Here is a 25,879-nt window from a genome sequence, read left to right as displayed (position 1 = left end):
GGAGTGGGGTGGAGTAGAATGGATTGGTCTGGGATGGATTGGATTGATGTGGGGTGGACTGATTGGAGAGGGTGTACTGGACAGAAGTGGGGTATATTAAGGTGGCCTGGAGTGGTGTGGATTGGACTGGAGTAAGGTGCATTAATATGGACTGAACTGGAGTGGGTGGATTAAACTGGATTGTACTGGAGAGGGGTAGATTGGGTAGTGGTAAACTTGATTAGAGTGAGGTGGATTGGATTGTACTGGGTGACAGCTGCAGCTCCCTCACAATGGTGAAGGAGCTGTAAAATAAAACAATATTTAATTATAATTTTATTTTACAGCTGCTGGCTCAGTCAGCAACATGTGCAGGGAGGGCGGGGGGAGATGGGGGAGAAGGAGAGAGTGCACCTAAGTGCACATGTGTGTTTGGCCGGCTGTCTTAGGTGGGTCAAACACACATGTGCCCTTAGGTTTCTCCAACTCATCTGTGTTGAACAGCAGGGCTGGTGAAACTGCACAGACCCCAGATGCTGCTTTCATGCTAGGTTTAGTATGAAGGCAGTGCCAGTATTGCTGTGGAGCCTGTGCTGGTGTCTTAGTGGATTCTGGGACACCAGAAGAGAAGAGGAATGCCAGGTGGCCGGCGGCGGCAGTGAAGGTAAGTTTTTTTTTCATATTTTGTTTTCATTCCCCCATCTTCATCAGCACCCATAGGCCCCATCCATAACACCCCCTCCCCATCACCCTCAAGCCCTTCCCCTTGAGATTTGCTATGACCACTGCTGCTGAATGGATTGCACTGGAGTAGGATAGGTTGCATTGGAGTAGGGTAGATCAGAGCGCGGTGGATCAGATTGGAAAGGGGTGGGTCAGACTGGAGTAGGGTGTATTGGACTGGGGTGAGGTGTACTGGACTGGGTGAGGTGTATTGGAGTGGGGTAGATTGGACTGGGCTGGATTGGGCTAGATTGGATTGGTGGGGGTGGGTTGGATCGGTGTGGGGTGGACTGGATTGTAGTGAGGTGGATTTTGGTGGGGTAAATTGGGATGGAGTGAATTGGATTGGGGTGAGGTGAGGTGGATTGCATTGGAGTAGGGCTGGTTGTTTTGGATTGGAGTGGGTTGTTTTGGGGATGTAGTAGGGCAGGTTGGAATGGGGCAGGTTGTTTTGGATAAAAGTGGGGCAGACTCAAATGGATTGGACCGGGGCAGGTTGTTTTGGATTGAAGTGGGGCAGATTGGATTGGATTGGAGTGGGGAAGATTGAAGTAGGGCTGATTGTTTTGAATTGGAGTAGGGCAGATTGGAGTGGGGGAAATTTGGTTTGGATTGAAGTGGGGCAGATTGTTTGGAGTGGAGTGGGGCAGATTGGAGTAGGGCAGATTGGATTGGGACAGATTGATTTAAATTGGAGTGGGCAGAATGGAGTGGGGCAGATTGTTTAGGGTTGGAGTGGGGTAGATTGGAGTGGGGCAGATTGTATTAGGGTGGATCGGGTTGATGTTGTGTGGGGTGGATTGGAGTGGGGTGAATTGGGATGGAGTAGGGTGGACTAGATTGGGGTGTATTGTTTTGGATTGGTGTGGGACGGACTGTTTTGCTTTGGAGTGGGACAGATTGGAGTGTGGCAAATTGGAGTACAGCAGATTGTTTTGAACTGGAATGGGATGGATTGTAGTGGGGCAGATTGGAGTGGGACAGACTGTTTTGGATTGAAGTGAGGCAGATGGGAGTGGGGCAGACTAGAGTGGGCCAGATTGTTTTGGATTGTAGTGGAGCATATTGTTTTGGATTCCAGTGGGTCAGATTTGAGTGGGGCAGATTGTTTTGGATTGAAGTGCAGCAGATTGCAGTGGGGCAGATTGTTTTGGACTGGGGCAGATCAGAGTGGGGCAGATTGTTTTGGACTGGAGTGGGGCAGACTGTTTTTGAGTGGTGTAGATTGTTTTTGATTAGAGTGGGGTGAATTGGAGTGAGGCAGATGAGACTGGGGACAGTTTGTGAGGATTGGGGTGAGTGGTTTGGATTGGAGTGTGGTGAACTGGTGTAGGTAAAGTGGGGTGGATTGTAGTAGGGGGATTGGAGTGGGGTGGTTTGAGTGTACTGCACGATTATGTGTTAAAGCATAATTTCAGAAATTAAACATGATAAAGAAACAATGTTGCTTTGCAATATTTCAAACAAGTTCATTATCCTCGTTTGAGAAGAGCACCCATGAGCAAAAACAAAAGAAAACATGAGTGGAAAGTAAGAAAAGATGACTTGGCAAAATAAAAGAAACTTAGCTTTAAAACATAAAATTTTGCAAATTTGTTTCTCCTGCTGGGCATGTTTTTGCCAGCCACAAGCCTTCTGTTCGCATGGCACTAGAAGTTAAAAAGAACAAAATAGTACCTCGTTGGGAGCAGCAGACGGGCACTAATTAGGTATAATCAATCATTGCTTTGTACCCGCTCCACACAGAGGAACGGAAATGATGCCAGGCCTGCCTTGACGAATTACGAGGCTGTAAAGAACAGTGCCACCCCAACCAACAAATGGTGAGCGGCAGGCAGCCTCCAAGCCCTTTACTGTACACAACAGTCTTGCAAGCGAGGTGCATGCGCTAGTGCATGCACTTCCAGGCTGGACCCCTAAAAATATTGCTACACCGGCCAGCAGCAAACAAAAGGTGCTAGCTCCCACCAGAACCCTGTATAGTGCTGGCTGGGGAGCCAACGGGGGATGCGGGAGCCTTGGATCGGTCCCCAATGATCCTCTACACTGTGGGTGCCTTGGGTAGGCACTGGGCTACCCACCTAAAAAAAATGACCAGATCCGGACCTTATCCCTTAGGGGACCATTTTTTTTTAAAAGGGGAGGGGCCTATGTGCCACCCCCTCCCTGAATCTACTATGGATCTGGGGGTCCTATCCTCCAGGGTCATATATATTTATTAAAGGGGAGGAGTCCATGTGGTCTCCCACCACAAACCTCATTAGGCCCTGGGGACCCCATGCCCCAGGGCCTTGCTTATTTGAAAGGGGAGAGGGCTGCATGACTCCCCACCCTGAGCCTTACTAGACCCTGGGGACCCCAGCCCCAAAGCCTTTTTATTTAAATAAGGAGGGGCAGTGCCACCCCCTTCTTCGAGCTTTAATAAGCCCTGGGGACCTTATCCCCCAGGGCTGGTTCTTTTAAGTTTAAGGAGGTGGGGCACGTGGCTCCCCTCACCAAGCCTTGTTAAGCCCTAGAGACCTTATCCCCCAGGGCCATTTATTTTAATTAAAGGGGAGGGAGTGCAAGCCGCAAGATCCCTTCCCCAGGCAAACTACTAAAATTAAACAGGAGGGGGCCACGCAGCCCCTCTCCCTGCGGTATTAGGAGTCCCAGGGACCCCCAGGACCCTAATTTCTTACAGGTGGGTGTTCTAGTACTCACCCAGGGCACCCGCCATATATTCGCTGTGGCCCGCAGGAGGAACTCCTAGGACCCCCACAGTTCCAGACGCTGCCTGCATGAAGCAGGAGCCAACATTGCTCCCGACATATGGAGCAGCTTTTTCCGCTCCTCCCTCCAGGGGCCGACAATCTGTTGATCCGTTTCCCTGCCTACATAAGTGCGGGCATGGAAACAGATCTCAAGTCTGCTCCCAGCTGGCAGGAGCATTTTCAAAGCTCCTGCCAGCTGGGAGCAGAGTATGTGTTTCCTCCCACGTAGGGGTAAATTAAAAAATCCTCCCGCCAAGCAGAAGCAAACACAGGTTTGTCTGCCCGTGCCGCTGCGGGCAGGGAAACTGCTATGTTCTTGGGGTTGGCTCACCGGGACATAGCTAGTGAGCCAGCCCCAGGAGATGTGGTCCACAGGCCATTATTGGCGCATGGAGGGGGAACTCCCTTTTTAAAGGTTTAGCGGTCACCAGGGAAGGGGTCTCCAGGGCCTTTATAGGCTCGGGGAAGTGAGGCTGCACTGTCCAATCCCCTAAAATAAGACATTGGGCCCCGGGGGATGGAGTCCCCAAGGCCAAAAGTGGCTCGACGAGGGGGACTACGTGCCTCCCTCCCCTCAAAAATAATTCAGGTCGTGGGGGATGGGATCCCCGTGACCGAAAACAGCCGGGGGAGGGGGGTCATGTCCCCCTCTCCACCGAAAAAAGAAATCAAGTCCCAGATGACATGGTCCCCGGGGCTGAAATCAGCCAGGGAAAGGGGACCACACAGTCCCCCTCCCCACCAAAAAAATAAATACCTATTCTCCTTGGGCCCTGCCACACCCCAGGGGTTTTGAATAAACAAGTGTGGGAGCCTTTGCTTGTTTTTTTTTTTCATAGATTTGTGGATCCTCTGGGACCCCTACATCAGGCCTGGGGAAGGAAGGGGGGTTTACATAACATGTCCACTTATGTGGTTTTTTTTAAACTTTTTTTTTAGGGTTTAGGATTGAGCCTCGAGTCCTAAAATTGATGTCACCATTTCCTGGTTGAGGGGGTGGCAGTCCATCAGATCTCATCAGGAGATCTGTCTGGATCAGCAGAGGCTCAGCGTCCTTAGATGTACAATTTTTTTGAGCATTCATTGCTCAAAAACTGCTGAACAGATTTATACCATATCACAAAAAGCACTCCTTCTGGACAAGACCTAGCTTTCTGCCAAATTTGGTGTAAATCCGTTCAGCAGTTTAGGCTATAAATGTGTCTAAATTTCATGTGGAAAATGAATGGGGGAAATGCGTTTTGGCACGCACCTTTTTTCTCTGCCTCCACTTGACAGATCAGCTGGAAGCTTTCCATGCGCAAACTATTCAAAAAGTAGCACTTTTTGGAAAGTTTTGTGGAGATTTCTCAAAGTTATTACCAACACAAAAAAATGCATTCCCTATGGAAATATGATCCTAACTATGACTACCCAGTGGTGACCACCACTGGTAAAAAAAACCTAGTGAGCATGAATGAAAATGTTTTCTGCAGCCTCTGCTGTTGACATTGGGCTAATGATGAAGGGCATGCAGCCCTCCAGCCAAAGGTCACCTTGTAGCTTGTATACACAGAGCCGCAAGTGGTGGAGGGTGGAGGAAACATCAGTGCCTGCCTGCACCAGCAGTCTGACGTGTTCCCCTACTCTCTGCCCCAGCACCGCACCCCAGCTCACCCAGTGTAGCCCGGCTCAGCTGTTGGGCTGCTCCACTCCTTTCAGTAAAAAAAAACATGTTGTGAGGGCGGCCTGCGCGCGCTCATGAGCCGGCTGCTGCTCTGCCCCGAGCCAACCTCAGCCTGGGAAGCATTTGAGAAATGCGCCCATGGGTGAATTTCATCGAAAAGACTGATTAATCTGCCAGTGGGCGCGGGCTTCACGGGTACAGGGAAAAGTGAAAAAAAAAACAGTCTAGGGTTCAGCCAACAAGTATTTCAAGTAGCTTTATTAATAGTGTACAGTTTTCTCTCTCTTGTAGCGGCAGTTGTGGTATGAACGCTACTCTTCCCTGCCTATCTCTGGATGGCAGGCACCCCCAATGCCCTGTGAAGGGCAGGGCACGCCACCCTCCCCTACCCCCATCCTGGATCTCCTTTGAAGCCTCTGCTCTTGGCGGCAGGGTGTCACATTTCACACAGTGGGCAGGGCAGGGCCGGGCCGGGCCGTGATAACGAGCTCCCCAGCTTTAATCACTGAACTGTGAAGCTCGGCAACTTCTTATATTTTCTCCACCAATCTAGCGAGGGGTCGATCGGGGAATGCTGGCGGTGCCACCGCTCGAGCCATTCTTCGCAAGTTTTCAAGCGATGTGAGGTTTGCAGAGCTTTGCACTGCGGCAGAGTCTGTGACCCCCGTTGGCTCGTGAGTGTTTTCCCCCGATACAGTACATGGAGCTTAATGCTCGGGTAGCTCCTTCTCCAGTGCTTAATTTGTAAATAAAAACGTGCTGTTGCTCAAAGCTCTCCTCTGAAACACGCGGTTGATGCAATTAAATGTGCGAGCACGGAATACCTAGGCAGAGTAACCCTGAAGGCATCTCGGGCCTCTTTAATCTATTTACAGACACCCCTGCCCCTCCAGCTCACTCTCGCAGCTTTCTGCTTTCTAACTTTGTGACGTTGTTTCGCTTTTCTCTTCCTCCGTCTTTACCATATGTGTCTTTTGATACAAGAGCTCGCAGCAAATGCTTGAGGCAGAAGAATAAGCCCAGGCCGCAAAAATAAGTGCCGGTGCTCAGCACCGGAAACAACAAGCACAAATTAAGCACTGTCCTTCTCTCCTCCTCAAAGATCCAAACAGCATGTTCTCCAAGCAGTCTGTGCCCCGACCTCCATTGGAGCCGTGCACCCAGTGAGGCTGCCAGTGCCCCGGTGTGCTCCTGTAACCCTGAGAGCGCCTGGCGTGTCAGAAACAGCTAATAAGGTACAGCGACTACTGTGCCACAAAGAGCTCCTAGGGTTCCTAATGTTGAACCTGTGAGAGAGCTCGACTGCCGCGCACCGAAGAACCCAGGCTTCTATGTCTCACAGTGGTAATGTAGATCTAGGAATGGGGAGTTCCTCGAGTGCCATGTCCCAAGGACCTCATTGGGCGCTGTGCTCCAGACAGCTCTTGGGCAGCTGTGCTCTCGAGGGCTCATGGCCAGCTTGACCCAGAAAAACACCCTGGAGTCCTTCTATGCTCTGGAGAGCAAGAGTCCTACATCTCCAAGAGCTCCTACAGTCTATGTCTCAGAGTGCTCCTGGGGTAGTGTGTTCCAGGAGCTGCTAGAGTGATGTGCGCCCGACAGCTCTTAGAAGCCTACATCAGATAGTTCCCACTACATATACTTAAAAAAGCTCCTACTCTTGTGCCATCGGGAGCTCATGTAGACCCCATGCATCAGAGAGCGCACGGAAAGATGTGCATCTAAACTCATTTTTCTCCATGCGACATTAGCCCTGCCAAGTTTCCCAGGTCCATGCGCAACGTCCTGCTCCTGCCCATGTTTTTTCTTTGAATTATGAGACTTGAAGTCTTGCGTATTTTTATTATACAACAGAAGTACAATTCTCAGAATTCAAAGAAAAAACGCAGTACTGGAGTAGAACATCACGCATGGACCTGGGAAATTTGGCAGCTATGTGACATACACCGATTAAGTGACACCCCCACCCTCTGCAGATCTGAGTCTGTCTCTGACCCTCACACACAACACAGAGTGGTGCGACTCCGCCATGCTCCCGCTGTGCCTGAAAGTCCTACCTTGGCCGCACGCTCCCTCCTGACTCTTGTCTCCCGTGCTCTGGGCGTCCTCCGGGGCAGGCTGGGGCTGAGAGTCGCTCACCATGTCTGCAGCGGCTCTGGGGCAAGTGTCGCGGAGTTTGTGGGTGCCTCTGAGTGGTCCGGCTCGGTCTACTGCTGTGCACGCGGCTCTGGGGCTGGCACCAGGAAGGTCACCGCTCTGCTCCATGTGAGTGCACACAGCAGAGGCTTCCCCGAAAGAGGAGGCAGCCAATCAGACCGAGAGGAGGCATTCCTCCTCTGAAGTCGGCCCCTCCCAAGCCTGGAGGCTGAGGAGCTGCGCTGGGACGCGTGTCTCCACTCCACACCTGTGAAATCCAGCTGTGAACTCATCTCCAATAAAGACATTGAAACTACATAATAACTGTTAACTCAAATTAAAATCGAAGGACTTGGAATTCAGCTGGAAGGCAGACGCTGCAAGCTACACTGTCATATGCAATACAGATTATCATTCCACAGTACAGGCTGATAAACTACAATGCACTTTTACAGTCTATAGAGTGGGGACTGCTGGCGACTGCTAAGTATACATAGTAAATTACTGACACCAACAAACTGCAATGCAGACCGCCACACTAAAACACAGCTCGATAGACTACACTTTGTGACTGGGCGCAGCCAACTACAATCAATGGTGTTATATGCTAAGCAAACAACGTACAATAAGTATATTAAGCTACAATACACACCGCCAAATATTACATTACAGACTCCTATGCTGCATTACAGACAGTCAACCTGCAATACAGACAGTCAAACTGAAATACAGGTTGTCTGCTGCCCTGCAGATGGTCAGGGTACAACACAGAACGTGAAACTAGATAACAACTGTCAACCTAAATACAGACAAGCATACTCCAATGCAGTTTGTGAACTGAGAACTCCCCACCAAAATGCATGCTTTTATCTGCTAAGCAGACACAGTGCAACACAGTTTGTCAAGAAACAATGCACACCACAAACCTTACAATATATATATATATATATATATATATATATATATATATATATATATACAGTAAAGTCAACCTGCATTACAGTCAAGATGGAATACAGATTTCCCGCTGCAGTGCAGATAATCCGTCTAAAACACAGGTAATGAAACTAGATAAAAACATTCATCCTAAATACAGAGAAGCAGATTCCAATGCAGCTTGTGAGCTGATAATATCCAACTACAATACATGCTGTCACTTGCAATACAGACATCAAGTCAGAGAACAGGTTGTCAACCTACAACACACACAGCCAGACTATATAATAATGACTCTGCTCGTCATTTATGTCTTTGGCCCACTGTAACTGCAGAAGGGTCTTGATTTTTGTAGGTTCTGCCTTGACCAGGGCAAGGGTGGGCCTTTCTGGTAGCCACAATGCTGCCAATGAAGAAAAGCCAAAACGCAGTCCGTGCCCTCCAGAAGGAGTCCCAGAGAAAAAAAAAAAACAAAGGGAAAAACCTCTGAAGCAGGAACTTCCTTGAACAAAAAGAAGCAAAAAGGTGAGTCTGCCAACAGGAAAAAACAATACTGGAAGAAGCTGGTACAGACGAGGTAAATAACTAGAGAAAAATTAGCAGGAGCAAAGATCACCACCAAAGGAAGTGTTGCAGTACAAGGAGAACAAGAATCACTCACCTTATATACCCAAGAACAGTAAAGGACCAACAGGAAGTAGAAAGTCAACATATTGGATTGGGAAAGAAATATAGGAACATACAGAGAAAAGGCCCCATTTTGAAAAAGGGTCCTAAATCATGCAGGGAAAAAGAAGGCATGCTGGGAAAAAGAAAGAACATGGCTGCTGAATGTACACATAAAAACACGAGGAAAAGAAGAAAAAGAATAGAAAAGAAGAAAAAAGGACAGGCTCACCAGGTAAGTGAGGGGTAGGGGGGGAAGTGCCATAGTGTTATGGAGGCTTGCTGAGGCCCCATGCCCACTTTGGGGCCTCGTGCAAGAAAGTAAAGAACAAAAGGGGCGCGGCACGCCAGGCCGCCACAAACCGTGGCCTAGCCCTGAGCCGAATGCTCAGCTTGCGCCGCGGTCCCCCACAGCTCAACAGTGACTGCCAATGAGGAATGACTGCAAATGATATGGGGCCCCAACTATCTTGAAGAAGAAAGTCAAAGCAGATACACGGCAGAGCATAAATCATGCCGCCTTCTTAGTTCATGTGTTCCAAGTATCCCACCCAGCTCACCAACATGAGGAGTCCTCTGAGCATAAGTTGCCGCAAATGATAAATATAGAAGCCCCCTTTGTGTGCCCTCCTTCTCTTTGATGCTAAACTAGGTGAAATGAGGTCAGGTAGGACTGGGCACTGAAAGTCTATAGCAGTTCGGTAAAGGGGGCGGCCTCACCCACTGCCCTGGGATAGAAACGCTGGAATTCCTGAAACTTAAAACAAGATAAGCCATCTCCCGCAGTATTCAAAACACCAGGGGCATAGTTAGCTTTAAACACAACATTATTTTTCAAGTAAATCAACACAATCTCTATAAGCAGCCTCAGTACCATCCTGCGCTTGGCATGCTGTAAATTAATGGATTCCTCCTCTGACAAGCTGTCTGACCAGAGTATGACAGATTGATTGCATAAATGACCTAAGCATACATGTAGGCCCATTAGAATAGGAAAGAGCTCAAGAAAGGTGATGTTCCTTACCCAACCACACTCAAACCATTACTGGGGCAATGGCTGAGCACACTATTCTGCCCCTAAATGGGCACAGAAACCAGCACTGCCTTCTGCATCCATGAAGAGGCCCAAATCCTGACTGGAAGTAGACTCTGCCATACCTCTACAGGCCGCACATTGGAATAATCCTCAGGGCAAAGTTAAGTTGTTCTACCAGAACCTGGAGTTGGGGCAGTGTCACCTTCCATGCCTCTACGCAGGACTGTAAATAGTCACTAAAAGTCTAAATCTTCAACTACAGCAGCCAAAACTCCAAGGCCTAGGAATCAGTCTTAATTCCCCGGAATACTTGGCACATGCCTGGGCTGGAGGACTTATCTCTGCTAGAGGTACACCAGACTTTGCCATACGTTTTGTCAGTGAAGCTTAGGAGTTTACACACTTGTTGAAGATCTTTGGGCCTTCTATTTTCTTTAGGTTGAGTGATCTTGTAGGAGCGAGATGCGAGTCCAGAAGTGAGTTTTTAATGCCTCCCAAACACTGATATTCCCCAAATCCTGTCAAGAGATTCAAGCTGCACCAGCCCTCAGCAGAAATGGGAAGTGGATTGAGAAAAGAAGAATAGCGTCCTCTGTTCAGCCTAGTCCCTTTTAGTGTAGGTACTTTGCACTTGTTCCCTCTCAGGTTGCTAGTAAAATGTGTATACGTGTATTTATCAAAATAAAACAGATTGTGTGAACTAAAGGGTAATAACACAGTTCCCTAATATCCAGCTTACCTAAAACTTGCCTCTTTCCCACACAAGGCTCTGCTTATGGGAAAACAACATAGACGTACCTTCACTACTAGCGATAAAACAAATAATGCAGCCAGGTCAGAGTTTCTGGGGACAATGTCTACTGTAAAATAATCACAATTTTGGGGCCCCCTTAATTACCTGATATATCACTCAGGGGGGGCATGTACCATGATCTAAGTTTGGTAATTATCTAATCATTCTCTAAAACACTAACAGCTTTTGGGGCAAACAAAGGATGCAGGCTGTATAGGAGAAAATACAAATCAAACTCTCGAAAACAAAAAGAGAAAGTTTTGAATGATATTCTTTAGAAAACACACTTTTCCTAATCGAATGTATGTGCCATGTGAAAACAATGTAGCAGGTAAAACACAGGTCTGAGTAAGGATAATAGCAGGCATTGTTTGGCTCGAGACTCCGTTTTTTTTCACTGGCATGTCTGAGACCCATGGCCACAAGGTTGGCGGGCTTCCAGGTGGTGGGTTTCTGATACACGGGAAGTGTCCACAACAACCAGACTGCATCTCATGTACCAGAATGTCCACTCCAAGACACGGAGCTGCAGCTTTGACACAGACTGGTAACTACAATTCAGAATTTCAACTGCAAAACAGACTGTCAACAAAGGACTTGCAAGGGACTTAAAGTCCCATAATTCTCAGCAACAGAAGAGGGTGGAGGAGGAGTGTGTCACACAGCTCCAGTGCTAAAAAAGTTGTTTTATAACTCCTGCTGGGGGGAAAACAAAGGACTGCGGATGGGACTTCAAGCCCCATAAGCCTCAGCAACAGGAGGAGATGGAGGAGGAGTACTTGCACAGCTCTAGCGCTTTTACAACGCCTGCGGAATGTCCACACTTGGGTTAAACCCAAACCAAGAGCAGGCCCGTTTGCACCCGCCAGCGGCGTAATGAAACTTGAGGGGGCCGTCCTGCAAAGCCCCTGGACCCAGTCAGGGGCTTGCTGCCCGTGATCTGAGTACTGTGCTGAGGAGGACCCCTAGAGCTCGAAGCTCCTGCACCGTAGTGGCTGCGGGGTCCATTGTTATATGCCCCTGGTCATAGCCCAGGAAAGGTTGGGCCATCCCTTTTGCTTGGAGCAATTGACACAGTGGGGAAAAGGAAGGCTACAGCGACTTCTGATGGTAAGTCTCTAGCTGCTGCTCCTTTGATAGCAAATTTTCTCACTAGTGCGATGGGAGCCATAAATAAATCAGGCAGGGGTAGTGAAGATTGGGCGTCATAAAGAACACAATGGTAGACTCTACAGGTCTTTTTTTCTTTCTAGTATGGCAAAAGAGGCCTCTATTACTGCACTCCCCATTCAGGATGGGACAAATCCATGTGTGCTTAACACCTTTCTATCCATTGACTGTACACTAGAAATACGACTCCACAGTCCACCCCTGGTGAACAGAGTTAATCCAAGGAAAAATAAACCTGCAAATCGCCGTTTGGCCAGTAGTAATACAGACAAGCCACTTTTGGATTCTAGTGATTTTACTCATGCACTTGTTTTTTTGGGAATCTAGACTCTCCATTAATGGCCGTTCAAAGTTTGAGATACTCATTAATAAATAATTTAAATTAGTGTACTCTATGTTACGGAGCATTGAGCATTGAACATTGGCAAAACTCACTGAAGTAGTTTTGGAAATGATAGTCTCATAGAAGGTGGGGGAACGGTCTGTCCTTATTGATGACGTGGAAGCGAGTGGCCCAAGGCAGAAAACTGGGAAGAGATTTGGGCCAAGAAGCTTTGCTACTAAAACATCTGCCCTTCTTCAGATGGCTCTACAAATGGAGGGTGGCAGCTTTTTGGTTAGGAAAGAGGATACAGGCTGACACTCGTCAGTTGCCTAGTAGCACTGAACAACATAGGCTTACAGTCCATTCCTAGTATATCGCTCTCCCCTAAGCCACGTCCCCTGTCTGGAGTAGCCCTAGAGGAACACTTTTGTATGCAGTTACCCCCCGATCCAACTCCCTATGCCATCCTCATCCACTGATGTCCCACACGTGAGATGCGATGAGAAAGAAATTTGTTCTGACCTAAATAACTAAGATTTTTACTGGTTAAACAAAAAGGGGGGCAAGGGCAAATATATTACCGATAAAATCATGGTCCTAAAAGTGTCCTGGATAGATAATTCTCATAAAGAGTGGAATGGTGATTGCATCAGACGCGGCTCCTCCACTAGGGCGAAGGAGCGTCGCTCTCCTCCAGCAGCAGCAGCTGCAAACCTTTTACCAAAAAATGATAATAAAATATGTTTATCATTTTTTTTTGGTAAAAGGGGCGGGGCCACAGACTGTGTCGAGTACTGAGGAGTGTACAGCACTCCCCATCACTGTGCATGTATGTTTGGCCGTCTGTCACGAGCGGGCCAAATACACAAGTGCAGTAGGTGCCGGGCTGCTTAGAGCAGGCACAGGCTACCAGTCTGCCTGGGAGCACCCTGGCTGGGCGCTCCCTGCCAATCCTAATGCTGCTTTGAGCAGCATCAGGATTGGCCACAGGGCAGGCTGGGACCCTGTGCCTGCAGTCTGTCTGCGCAGGAGAAGAGCAACAAAGTGGTGATGGCGACGGCCGCGACGACTCACATAAGTTTTTAAATTTTCATTAACCCCGACAGCCCTCCACTCGCGCGCCCGCCACCCCACCCCTCTTTAGTACTGCAAGACGCTCCTGGATTGCATACTCATGAATTGTTAACATCACACCTCCACCCAATATTTTTTTGCATAAATTAACAACTTCAGCTTGGTTGACTGACTCTTAAATGTTTTTCCTTTGAGGTATTTCTACAGAATCTCAGATCTTACAACTTCCAATAAATACAGGGACATTCACAATTCCACCCAACGGGGAGCTATTAATAATGTTGTCAAGTCTAATTCTTTTTCTACACTTCAAACACTAGGGGGCAGACTTAAGAGCCACTTGCGCAACTTCAATGCCGCCTTAGCGTAATTTTTTAGACGGTAAGGTGGCCTTTTCCCCACGCCATATTTAAAAAGTGGCACAATGCTTGCAAGCATTGTGCCACTTTGTAAACCCTTGTGCCACATTATCCAAGCATCAGGCATGATGTATGCCAGGGGGCATTGGCGCAAGGAAATTTGCTCAGAGCAGGCGTTAAAAGGCGGCATACCATTATTTGTAATCTGCCCCTATGTACTTTGCTAGTAATAGTGCTAACATTTTGGCGCTACTCCTGCAGAGTACACCAATAACGTTTAAAAAAATGAATATTTTAAATACAGCGCATACATGCTGGTGTTAGGGGGGCTTTACGGGGCTCAAGGAATGTGGCACTGCACTAGGTGCAGCACCACTTTCCTTAAATCTGCTCCTAGATGGGATTGGCTGACCAAACAACCACTTCACCACTGAAACTCACATGGACCACTTTGTCCTCCAAAGCGCCATATGGGCGCCAACTCCCACATACCCATTAGACCGGACGACTTCACATCGCTGACTCTGTTAATTACAGACATCGATGGAGACAGACTGATATCTCAATTATATCGCACATGCCTTACCCTACTACTGACAAATGAAGCTAAACTGCGTGCTGCCTGGGAGAGGAATCTGGGACGGCCGATCACGGACAAAATATGGGCTGCATGTTGCTGACAAACTCGATTAATCTCACTGAACCACTGACATAGACTCATACACTATAAATTTCTACAACTAGTGTATGTCATGCCAGAGGCTCTATCCAAAATAGACCCCTCACACTCATCACACTGTCCTAAATGTGAAACTCCTCAGGCAGATTTTGCGCACATGACATGGACATGCCCCCTACTGGCGATATATTGGCAGGACATTTTTGGCAACTTTCTTTAATGATAGAAGCCACAACAAAGCCCTGCCCCCTGCTTGCAGTGATGGGGTATGTGGCTGGCATACCTCAATTGGTACGACGGTATACGGCACTTGCGGTACTATTAGCAAAATGCGAACTTGCCCACAATAGGGCATTTCTACACGGTCTTATCTATTGCGATACCACAAGCGAAATATACATAGAACTCCACCACCTACATCGCACCCCAAAAAAATGTCAACCCCTGCTATCTGCTGATTCAAACCCAACACAACATGTTATCGGAGGGCCGCCCGCAGGGATGACAATAACAGAAAATAAGGGCTGGGCGACGCTCGCCTAATTGTTACACACACACTTAGAAATGGTTGGCATGATATGACGCCTGTTTGAATACAGGGAATGTACAGTCTGATACAACAAACTGTATTATACTTTGAAACAATGGCAGCAATCTATGCTTTTAATTTTTGGTTATGTAAATAAATAAATAAATAAACAAATAAACAAATAAATTTGATAGTCGTATCCACCATTTGTGAATAGTGATACATCTCACCACCTACCAGGTAGTAGGTCGTCCTGTCCTATGCACCCCATCGGGATGACGAATCTGAGGTAGCGAATATGTTTGTGATGCACAAGAGTAAATTACAACAATCCAATTCAACAAGCCCATTGAACCATAATAAACGCCCAACTCCCCCTCCCCAATGGACAGCAATGGCATACCAACCCACCCAGCTGTGTGGCAATTGGAGAGTAGCAACTGCCACCCCAGAGAACCAAAAATCTAATTAAGTAAAATTATAAAGAAAACGTCACAATAGTAGTAATAAATGCTGCGATGGAGAGGTGGATACAAGAAAGTGTGAGGTCAAACACTCTCAAGCCTCCTAACCATACCACACCACTCTGTCCTAAAGCATCCCATCTATTGAAATTAATAGGAGGATAGATATGACTTTTGCGATAATGTCACCCATCAATAACTTCCCTCCAGTTCGATATTCAGTGCTGGACTATCAGCTCCAAACAGGAAACAGTGTCTGTGTTAGGATCAGCTGCTGTGACTTAGACATGCGTCCATGCAACATTCAGCGCTCGCATGCCAATCTGTGTAGTTAGTCTGCACCTGGACTGTCTCTAGCAGAACCTGATACGCTGCGTCTCTCTCGATAGGACTCTTCCGTATCCGGGATCACATCCATAGATCCCAGAGTGATCAATGTCCACCCAGTTTTTCGGCTGTTTTCTCTTCTGCCAGGGGCTTGTAGATTGTTGTTGAGTTGCAGAGGGCTGTGGACCTTTATTTCGACCCAGGTTCCATGGAAGAGTATTGAGCCAGTCATTCGCCTCAGCTGAAGAAAAACAGTGTTGACCCTCTATGTTGGACCCTGAGTTACGCAGGAAAGAGGAGACCATATTTCAAATTAAGAGCTATGCAGTCTTTCCTGTCTGCCGTGAACATTTTCCTTTGTTTCTCATTGTCACTCATTGGGTGTAATGTGGGAATATGGAAATAGGTTAACCCTGGTACAGCGGGAGGTCCCATGTTCAGATACACTGCAGAATAGTATCTCGGTCCCAAAAATTGAAGAGGCGGGCTATCATCGCACGTGGGGGCCCCCGGCTTCGGCAGAGGGACCAGGGCTCGATAAGCCCTCTCAATCAAGAAAAACTTAGAAAGTCTTTTAGGCTTTAGAACTGTTGTGATCCATTCCTCTAAGAATAGATCAGCGGATTGGCCCTCTGAGTCCTCAGCTCGTTCATCCAGCCATGCTGTTAGTTTTTGTTGGTCTGATACTGTCGTATGAAGACGGCTAACCTCCGTTTGAAGTGCCTCGATGTTCTTCTCCTTTGTGACCACACGGTCCAATACCTTATGTAAGTCTGCTTGGAGCAGACTGACCTCCACTGCAACTGAATCAATCTTGTGGATCACTCCAACCTTGGAACCCTGGATTGCCACCATTAGATCCTTCAAGGAAGGAATAGGATCCTCCGTTCCCTTTTCCGGTGCTTTCGAGCCCTGGTCTCCCTCCTTCTCTGTCTGCGCTAGGGGCTGCACCGGTTGGGCATAAATTACATTTTTGTTTGTTTGCATCGCTTTGGGTCCTTTATCCTTAACCATGATGACAGTGGATCACCCCTCATTATGAAACCCAACACAGCCACACTACAGGGATGCTGAGGTGCAGCTACCATATATGGGTAGAGCCGGATGTGAACGATACACCTCACTGCTTTAATGGGGCTGTTCAGCCTTCCTGGTTGGAATAATGCTGCTGGTTCTAGTAGTTCATTAAGGACGACCACCTGAGAGGGTTTTGCCTGCAGTTGTCCTTCGATAAATGTGTCAGTCATCATGTGGTTTTCTGTGTTGTGCCTCTGATGTGTCCTGGGCCGCTCAGAGTGTCTATAGGGATCGCTCCGAAGTGGCCACGGGTGTTTGGCCCGGTCCTGTGGCAACCTCCCAGGCAGGTTCCAGGGATATGAATGTGTCTCCGGGGCCAGGCGAAGAGTCAAACGGCAGAAATCCTCACAAAGTGAGTGCTGTTGTGTGTATTCCAATGCTGCCTGGGCCAATCAAGCGCAGGCCCATCCCCGCAGGAGCAGGCCAGCAGGGCTCTGCAGCACAGCTCCTCATCTCCGTGAGCCTGTGTTCTGGCAGGGAGGACCACACGGCTATCCGGTAGATGCCCCTGGTACCCTGCATCTCCCAAGCTCAAGGCCAAAGCCTCAGGGGTCCCCGGCCACCCCTCAGGTCATCCAGGACCGGGTGCGCCATCTGCTGCACATCCCATTGTGGGGCACCGGCACCCTGCTCTCACCGTCTACTCCAGGCAAGGCCGCGTGCGGCAGGCCGTCCCCCTCAGGGCTCCATCTACAGGCCTCTGGGCACCTAGGGCTCTATAGACAAGCACTGTGTCCAGCCCCAAGGGGGTGCTCCTCACCAGCAGCTTTTTGGGGCATGAGGGTTCAGCTAGAGCCACTCTCCTACCAGCACTTCAACCAAGACTTGTCTTGTCAGGGCCGCTGGATCGTTATTTCATGGCACGGAGGCCTGACTCTGTCTCAAACGGTCCCCCCTCACCAGCACCGCCGCAGCAGGAGTTCATGGGGGAAGTAAATGGCTGAACAGGAGCACACTCCACTCTGGCAAACAGGCAGAGGGTGTCAGTTTGAGCCCCCAGGACCGGGCTGGCCCATTCCTCTCAGGCCGGCAATCAGGAAGCCCCTGTGAGATCCAGCAGTTCAATCCATCAGCAGTGGCTGTAGAAAATGGCAGGGCCGGCTTACTGGAATTCCAGTGGCACCAGCAGCAGCCGAGGAATAGATCGTGAAGGCAGCAGGTGCCGCCACAGGGCATCGGCATAGCACCGGCCGCCACACACCGCCCCAGGCCACACTCCTTACAGGGTTGAAGCGCACATCCAAAGTGGCAAGCATCTGGTAAGTAGCTCATAGGATGCCGCGGCACAGGAGCGGCCCAAGGTGAGGGGGACAGCAACCCCAGTGACAGACTCCAGCGCGGGCTGCAGCAGACACCGTACCCATCCTCCACCTCACGCAGGCCACCCCTCCGCATGGCAAACACTCACCGCTCCCTGGACACACAGCCGCCTCGGGGTCCCAAACATGTCCCTCTGCAGCCTGTCGTGCTCCAAAAAGGCACTGGGCTGTTCTAGAGGCATAGATGGGTGCCAGAGATGCAGGAAATTATAGGATTAGTTGGTAGGGAGTGGGAGCTCTTGGTGGAGCATCTATTGAGCCATTTTGCAGCCCACATCCCGAACTCCACCTTTTCTTATTGTAGAAAATCTGCCTTTTCTGTGTGGCCACTCCATATTTTTCATCTTTTGCCGGATCCTTTAATTTTGCTGGCTTTTGAACTCTGTGCATCCTGTAAACATGGACAGATTGTCATATTTCTAATTGGAATACTTAATTTACCCACAGGTCCCTAAAATATGCTACAAAATGTATCCAGGGCCTGTAAGATAAAATGTCTCTAGTGGACTGCAGGCCATATTGTGTGATCCACTACAGTGATAGTATAACATATGGCTTCAGGACTACCAATGTAGGCTGACTGGGGCTGTTAAACACTGCAATTTGACCTGTCCCATTTTAACAGGTCAAAACTGTTTAAATATTAATAAGGCACCTCTGTGTAGGCCTTTCAGTCCACAAGACAGGGTGTATAATATTAAAAAGTAGAACATGTAGAAATTAAATGTTAACATGTCCTTAAGGAGACTAGCTCCCCAAAAGTTATTTTTCACTGTGGCAGGCCTAGCTGTCCTATGTAGAAAACTAGAGTACAGATTAAAACCCTGATGTGAAAATAATTAAAACAACTATTTTTATTATTAAAAATCCAATGCAGTAGAGACGTTAGTTTAAAAAAATATTAAGTAACATAACTTTTAGAAAGTTACCCTTTCTGTTCCTGACGTTCCTAGAGGCTAAATTTGAATTTGCTCTCCCACTTCTGCCAGCCAGCAATTAGCATTTGTATAAGTGTAAAAAAAGGTGTGAAATGCTTCCCAGGAGCAAACACTAGGCTGACCAGTATAGGCAGAGATGACTCCTCTGAACCTCACTGAATCTCAGGGTGGTGCTGCAAGTATCCTTTTTAACATTACAGTGTTAAATACTGCTTGAGTGTCAAAGCCTACTTGAGAGGTTTGCTTGGTTTACATATAACACTTTGGGGGATACTTGAAATGCAGATAACATGATGTCAAGACAATTCTTGTATATTAACTGCCTAGTTGATAAAGGGCCTGCTTTGTACCACCAGACATCTGTTGCTGGGTTTTATATTTAGCACTGGGGGTGCTCTAGAAAAAGAGAATAATGATGCCTAAATAATCCTTGTGTATCTACTGTCTTACTTTTTTTCTACCAGACTTCCATTTCTGGGAATACTGTGGGTGAGGGTGGGAGCAAAAAATTGGATTTTAGTGTTAGATGTAGGAAGATACTAAGAATACCATAGTGCACTGCCCACACACACACACCCAGGCCTCAGAGTTCAACTTAGTGTGGTTGCAGACGTTTGCCAGCTTTAAAATGCCGTTCTGGATAGGGTTGGATCAGCAACTTTTACACTATTAAACAGGGCATGCAGGATTCATTTACACCCACTAGTTTGTGCTAGTTATAAATATTGCATCCCCAGGCATCCACTTCTGAACACACATGGACCTGAGGAAGAACAGAAGAGGGCTGGACCTGCTGTCTGTGACAAGAGAGCAACTCTGAAGCACTGGACCTAATCTCTCTTGTACCCAGTATGAGGTGGACCGGGTGGACAGCGGTCAGTTGGTTGGCTTCCTGTTCAAACAATCCAGGGATTCAACAAGCTACTAAAGTCCTTTCTTGCAACTGCCCAGTTAACCAGTGGCAACCAGGATTGGGTGCTTCTGTTGGCCTCTGCCTCAAATCCTGTGAGTCCCTAAATGCCTCCCCTGAGGTCCTGTGTGGCCTCAGAATTGCACTCCTATAGTGGAATGAACTTAAAGGGCTAAAGTTGGAAGATAAAATCTTTGACTAGGACAAACCCGGTTGGAGTATCTGACATGCACGCCATCACGATCAGTGTCAAATTGGGGCTAGGTCCCACTGACTACCATTGGCACCAAATACTTCTTGGCATTGTTCCTACTTAAAAGTTTATACATGTATACCTCTGGTTCCTCTTATTGGATTTTTGTCATTTTGGTATAACTTTGTTTATTAACTTTTACTATATTTTTCTATTTGGTTTGGGATTTTGTATTGGTTTGCGTCATTACTGTTTTGCTACTGCATAAATATTTTACACATTGCCCTAAGTTAAGCCTGTGTGCTCTGTGGCATAACTACCAGAGGGAGGGTTGAACTAATTTTAAAGTGACTTTGAGAGATCACCCAGACCAGGCTTGTGATTATTCCTTGAGGTAGGTAGTTAACACGTCCCCAGCTAATAATCTAATTTCTTACTCTGCCCTAGACATTACATTGTGGTGTAATATTTGGGTTAATTTAATGAATGTAATATTTTTGTCATGTGATATAACACATGCTGTTTTGTGGAGTTATACCCCTAGTTATTAGCATTAAAGAGGAAAGATGAGAGCATCACTCAAGATACATCTTGATTTTGGATTAGAGGGGAAAAGAATAGGATTATGGAGGACAGTTACTTTTCTCATGGAGAGAAAGTGGAGCAGACAAATAGTTGGCAACAATGAGCAGTACATCAGAGAGAAAAGGAAGGAGCTGCAAAAAAAGAGTCAGAGGAAAAGAGAATGCATTCTCTGAGGAACATAAAGGTGGCATCAAGGAAGCATGGAAGAGGGTGTTTAAGGTATGGATGGCATCCTGGAAGGGGTCTCCAAGACTGATGGTGAAAAGAAAAACCAAAGTGTAATAGGCTAATATATTCAGCATGTATTAAGAAATGTAAAAGGACAGTCTAATTATGAATTTTTGCAGATATCCAGCCTTCCCTTTTATCATTCATAGCTGTAGCTAGTATCAAATATTCTTTTAAACATCATGCAAAACAAAGTGAAGTAGTCAGATTTGCATAGCAATGCCATTTCTCTCCTCTCTGACAGATGCTATGATAAAGGCTGAGTGATATAAAAGACAGTAAGCTAGAGGTACACTCTCATCGCTGAATGCCTTCTAGAAATTGGAATCTCTCCAAGTAATCCCTCAACCCTCAGTATGTCAATCATTGCCACCAGAGAGGCAGGAGGTATTCTCCTGAAGCCGGTAGGAGCTTCCTCAATTAAATCTTTCTTCCTCAGCACAGCTTTTAAACTAACAAACCCATTGATCAGGGGAGGTTCACATGTGAGTGACCAAGGGGAAATTGACTGCAAAGTACTGAATAGATAATTTATTCATGCTCTACGAGGCCAACAATCAAGTCAAGTTGTGGTAGAATGCAGACTTGCCATGCTGTTTGCAAAGGAATCTGCAAACTGGTATCCAGATACCCAACCATGTTGAGGTCAAGTCCTGATGAGCAGACCACATAAAGAAAATGACTAATTTCTGTAAGTAACGACATGTCCCTCATAACAAGTTTCAGTTTCTCCATGTTGACTGATAGGGTTCACTGACAGCAGTCTCTCCGGAACTCCTATTCTGATTGTTAGCAAGGCCGGACTGGCCGGACTTGGCATTAGGTGTTTTTTCGCTGGGAGGCTGGAAGGGTGGGGAGCCACTTTTGTTACTGGGGACAGGTTTTGTAGCAGTGCAGCAGTTTTAAAAGCACTGCAGAGTTCCTTGCATATCCAACTCTTGTGATTAATGTACCTGCTGGAGAGAGATTGGGATTTTGTCTAGTGACGGTTTTGACTCATGGTACTGTACAATTCATAAATTACAATGATAATCTAGCATTGAGCTATGTACTGCCATCAAAGAGCTGCATGCAAACAGCATTGTACAGGCTAGAAATGTATGTTTTCCCCCCAGTCTTTGGTTATCCAATTTGGCTAAAAAGTGTTTATGCTTCCCAGACCAAGCACTCTTAAAAAATGCCTACCAGTAGGGATGGCAGGTGAACCCTAGACCTTGTAGTCCCCTTTGTCTTATGTAACATTTTCTATACACTGATTTACACATGTATGATTTATTGTCTGTGGGTGTGATGTAAAGGGCTCTAACACTCTACACTGGTAAGAGAGGCATTATAAAACAAATGAAATGCATGTGAGAGAGGGTCTATGGAGAGATGAGCGGCACTGTTAGAGGGTGATAGTGAGGGAATCATTGAAGAAACCCAATAAAGATTGCCGTATCCTGGTGCACTGTAAGGTCATCATTTACTATGCTTTAAATATGAATTCAATTAAATATATATTAAATGATAAATGTGTTTATGCAATGCACCATTTTTGAATTTTTTTCCAAATGTTCTGGGGGAGGGTACAAGCCCATTGTAGTAGTCAGGCTTGCTCGCTATACACCTTAAGGGGGTTGGTTTGAAAACATTTTTTATAGGGCTGCTTTGGGTTCCCAGGCAGCTCTGATTGTTAGTATATAATACGTAAGGCTCCAAGTTTTCAGTTTTTAATGATTTATACAGATAACTAAAAATACAATGTGCTTTCTTTCTGTATTTATTTATACATTTGGAAATATACTGAAAATTGTGCTACTTGTGAGTGATTCTCCATGCTGTCTTTCGTGAATTCCAAGACAACCTCTGAGCAGAAAGACAGCATGTAGAGACGTTTGCTATATTTGGCTGTTTAATTCGCTAAAATGCAACAGGCATCAAAACATGAGTACATTTGTGTCAGTTAAATAAATGTGGAAACATACCAATTTACAACTGTGTTTACTCTCAAAGCACAAAATAATTATAGAGGCAAATACGAATAAAATGCCCAAAAAATAAACATGGAAAAAATACAGACGGAAATGTTAAAAACAATGCATACCATGAAACCGGGGCCCTAATCATAAACAAATCTGCCAGTGCCGCAGACCAAACCGAGTCCCTGATGTGTACTGCACAGAATTCTGACAAACTTCTTCTAAGTTGCAGCTTCTGTCAGACTCTCCTCCTCTCGGTCTTTTCCTGCGGCTTCTATTAGCAGCTTAAGTACTGTGAGAATTCCACATGGTTGAACAGGAATTGCCCCAATGATAGCATTTCTAAATGTGCGCCATATTCCCATTCCAAAATTGAGTCTCTGACCGGACCATAAATGTAAATATTACAAATAGTAAACTTGTAGCACTGATATGTCTGCATATTTAACATAATTTAGGTTATGGTTTACTGTACATATTAAACTATTCTGCGTCTTAAATATTATTCAGGCACGTTAAAAACACTAATAATCTTATGAAGGAGCACCTCCAAACACATCTGTACTCTACTATGATCGACAATATACTTTACATTACAGCTAGGCATGGCAACATACATTTTGTGGGTTTAATAACGGAATAATGCAGTATTTTGTAGGAGCAACCCTTATCATCGGAGCTACAATTACATCTGATGACAGTATACTTGAGGGTTACAATGAATAACTATATCATACTCCGACAATGAAGATTTTAGGTAGAAGAAAGCTTTACTGCATATTAGGAGAAACTGCTGCTCGGGCTTTGACAGACAAATCCAAAAGTCGTGGCTAGTCTAGTTGAGACTATTGCCCACCCCATAAATTCAATTGTTAGCTTCTATTTATCATCAAATATCATCTTTCTCAATATCAGCACGCTTTACTCATTCCACTTTCAAAACGACAGGCCATGAAGTTTGAAACCTATCAACTTGTGGAATACATATCAGGATCCCTACTATGTTTAGCTTTTAGAAATATTAACAACCCCATTCGGTATGTTCAATGAGGTGAGTGGGCTCCACAGTACATGTACTGAGGACCCTTTAAGATGGCATGCAATTTGACAGTGCAGAGATTTATTTATGCTCTGGGAGGAAAACAATCAGTACAAGTTGTGGTAGAATGCAGACTTACTGTGCTGTTTGCAAAGGAATCTGTAAACTGGTACTCAGATATCCACCCATGTTGGGGTCTATTCCTGATGAGCAGACCAGATAAAGATATTCACCAATTTCTGTAAGTCAGGACATGTCCCTCATAGCGAGTTTCAGTTCCTCCATGTTGACTGATAGGGTTCACTGACAGCAGTCTCTCTAGAACTCCTTAGCAAGGCCGAACTGGCTGTACTGGTCATCGGGCATTTCCACAGGAGGCTGAAAAACATATGACAGCCAAATCCTAATGTAGCAATCTATGGTGGTCAATACTATCGACCATCAACAGGCTTTGAAAAATCTACTCACCCACTCGCTATGGCGAGTGAGATTTGATCAGGTCGGACTATTTTTAGGACCTACTGGTCTGTTCTGGAGATTGAACTTGAGCTGGAAAGGAATAGGTGTTCTGTTCATTCAGAAAATGAATGAGCAAATAAATATGCCTTTAAATCTTGTTTTATCTTGACACATTTGCTTTCTGTTCAAGGTCAGAGGTCAAAAATCAGTTTGTCTTTTTACTAAGTGCTGCTTATCTTATCCTGAAAATGTTATTTACTTTTTTCTCTTACTACAGTTAGCTGATTTTGTCAAGTGAGCTTTCTACAATCATTGTGAAACAAAATTCCGTAGGATGTCATTTTTTGTTTCTAACCCACAACTTTTAAATAGCTTGTAAATAATTAGTACCAATATTTCAAAATATATCAGGAATTACAAATGCACTTTATTGTAATTTAATAGTGTGATGCAAAGATTTAAATAGGAGAAAAACAAATCAGAACACTTTTACTTGGTGGTCTCCAAATGACAGATATTTGCAGAAACCTTATTTCCAATCATTACTGTTTGTACACTATATAGTTTTATCAGTAAAACCTCATGTCACTTCGACATTTTTTGGCTATTTCAATGTAAAATGTGCTGACTGGAAATGACAGAACGCTAACCCTTCATGCTTTAGTTATATATTCATTAAAAGTGATAGTTCGAACCATGTTTAAAGAAACATTCTTGCCCTTTCCAAATGACAATGCTGTTTATGAACTAAGAGCAGGACCACTGGAATTATGCAGCAGGAGAGGTCCAAATTATGTGGCAGGGCTGAGTAAATCACATGGACAGAAAAGGCAAATTATGCGACATAAATGTGGCACATTTTTCAATAATATTACTACTCATTTTGACTTTTGTGGGCGGCGGAGGCTGCTCGCCAAACTCTTTAGGATGGAAAACCGCCACTCTGTTTTTCCGCCCACTGGCCATATTGTGAGTTTCCCCCTGGTCCAGCAGGAAACAGGCCACAATATTGACACTGGTTCATAAACAAGCTGGCAGCAATGTTGCAGTGCATCGGGTGCGGCAGCACCCATCGGTCTTTTCGATGCCTGTAATTCAGGCAGTAAAAAGCACGATGGGGCTGTCCATGGGAGCCCTTCCACTGTCCATGCCTAGTGCATCGGCAGCGCAGGGGCCCCCTTGGGGCCCCCGGCATCCCGTCCCCGCCAGCCTTGCCTTTCAAAAGCTGTCGGAAAGGGGACTCGTAATCCCCAGGGCAGTGCTGCTTGCAGCACTGCCCGGGCAAATTAAGACCGTCTGCACAGCCAGGCTGTTGACCGGCGGCAACCTGGTAATGCCGGTAGTCAGACCATGGTGGCTCCGCCACGGTCATAATGTGGAGCCCGGACCGCTGCTTTGACAGCGGTCTGATCGCCATTGCGAACCCGGCGGTCCCAGGAACACCAGACTCATAATAAGGGCCTTAGTCTATTAAACAAGAGTTTTTGTATAGCAGACATGCTGCACTAACATATTTAAAGGTGCTAAAATATGTGCAAAAGAAGAAAATGGCAGC

General features: G+C 46.3%; 1 protein-coding gene across 2 annotated transcripts in view; it reads right to left on the bottom strand.

Moving 5' to 3' along the window:
* LOC138266200 (clustered mitochondria protein homolog) overlaps positions 1–7,399 on the bottom strand; it is a 241,245-nt gene extending 233,846 nt beyond the window's left edge. For both annotated transcript variants that reach the window (XM_069214691.1, XM_069214692.1), the window contains exon 1: positions 7,179–7,399. In XM_069214691.1, coding sequence (XP_069070792.1) covers positions 7,179–7,386 — 208 coding nt within the window. In that variant the 5' untranslated portion in view covers positions 7,387–7,399. The remainder of the gene's footprint in view (positions 1–7,178) is intronic.
* Positions 7,400–25,879: the final 18,480 nt, after the last annotated feature.

Source organism: Pleurodeles waltl, chromosome 11, assembly GCF_031143425.1.
Source record: "Pleurodeles waltl isolate 20211129_DDA chromosome 11, aPleWal1.hap1.20221129, whole genome shotgun sequence".
In the NCBI taxonomy this organism is placed as follows: Eukaryota; Metazoa; Chordata; class Amphibia; order Caudata; family Salamandridae; genus Pleurodeles; species Pleurodeles waltl.
This window is presented reverse-complemented; position numbering and strand designations above follow the sequence as displayed.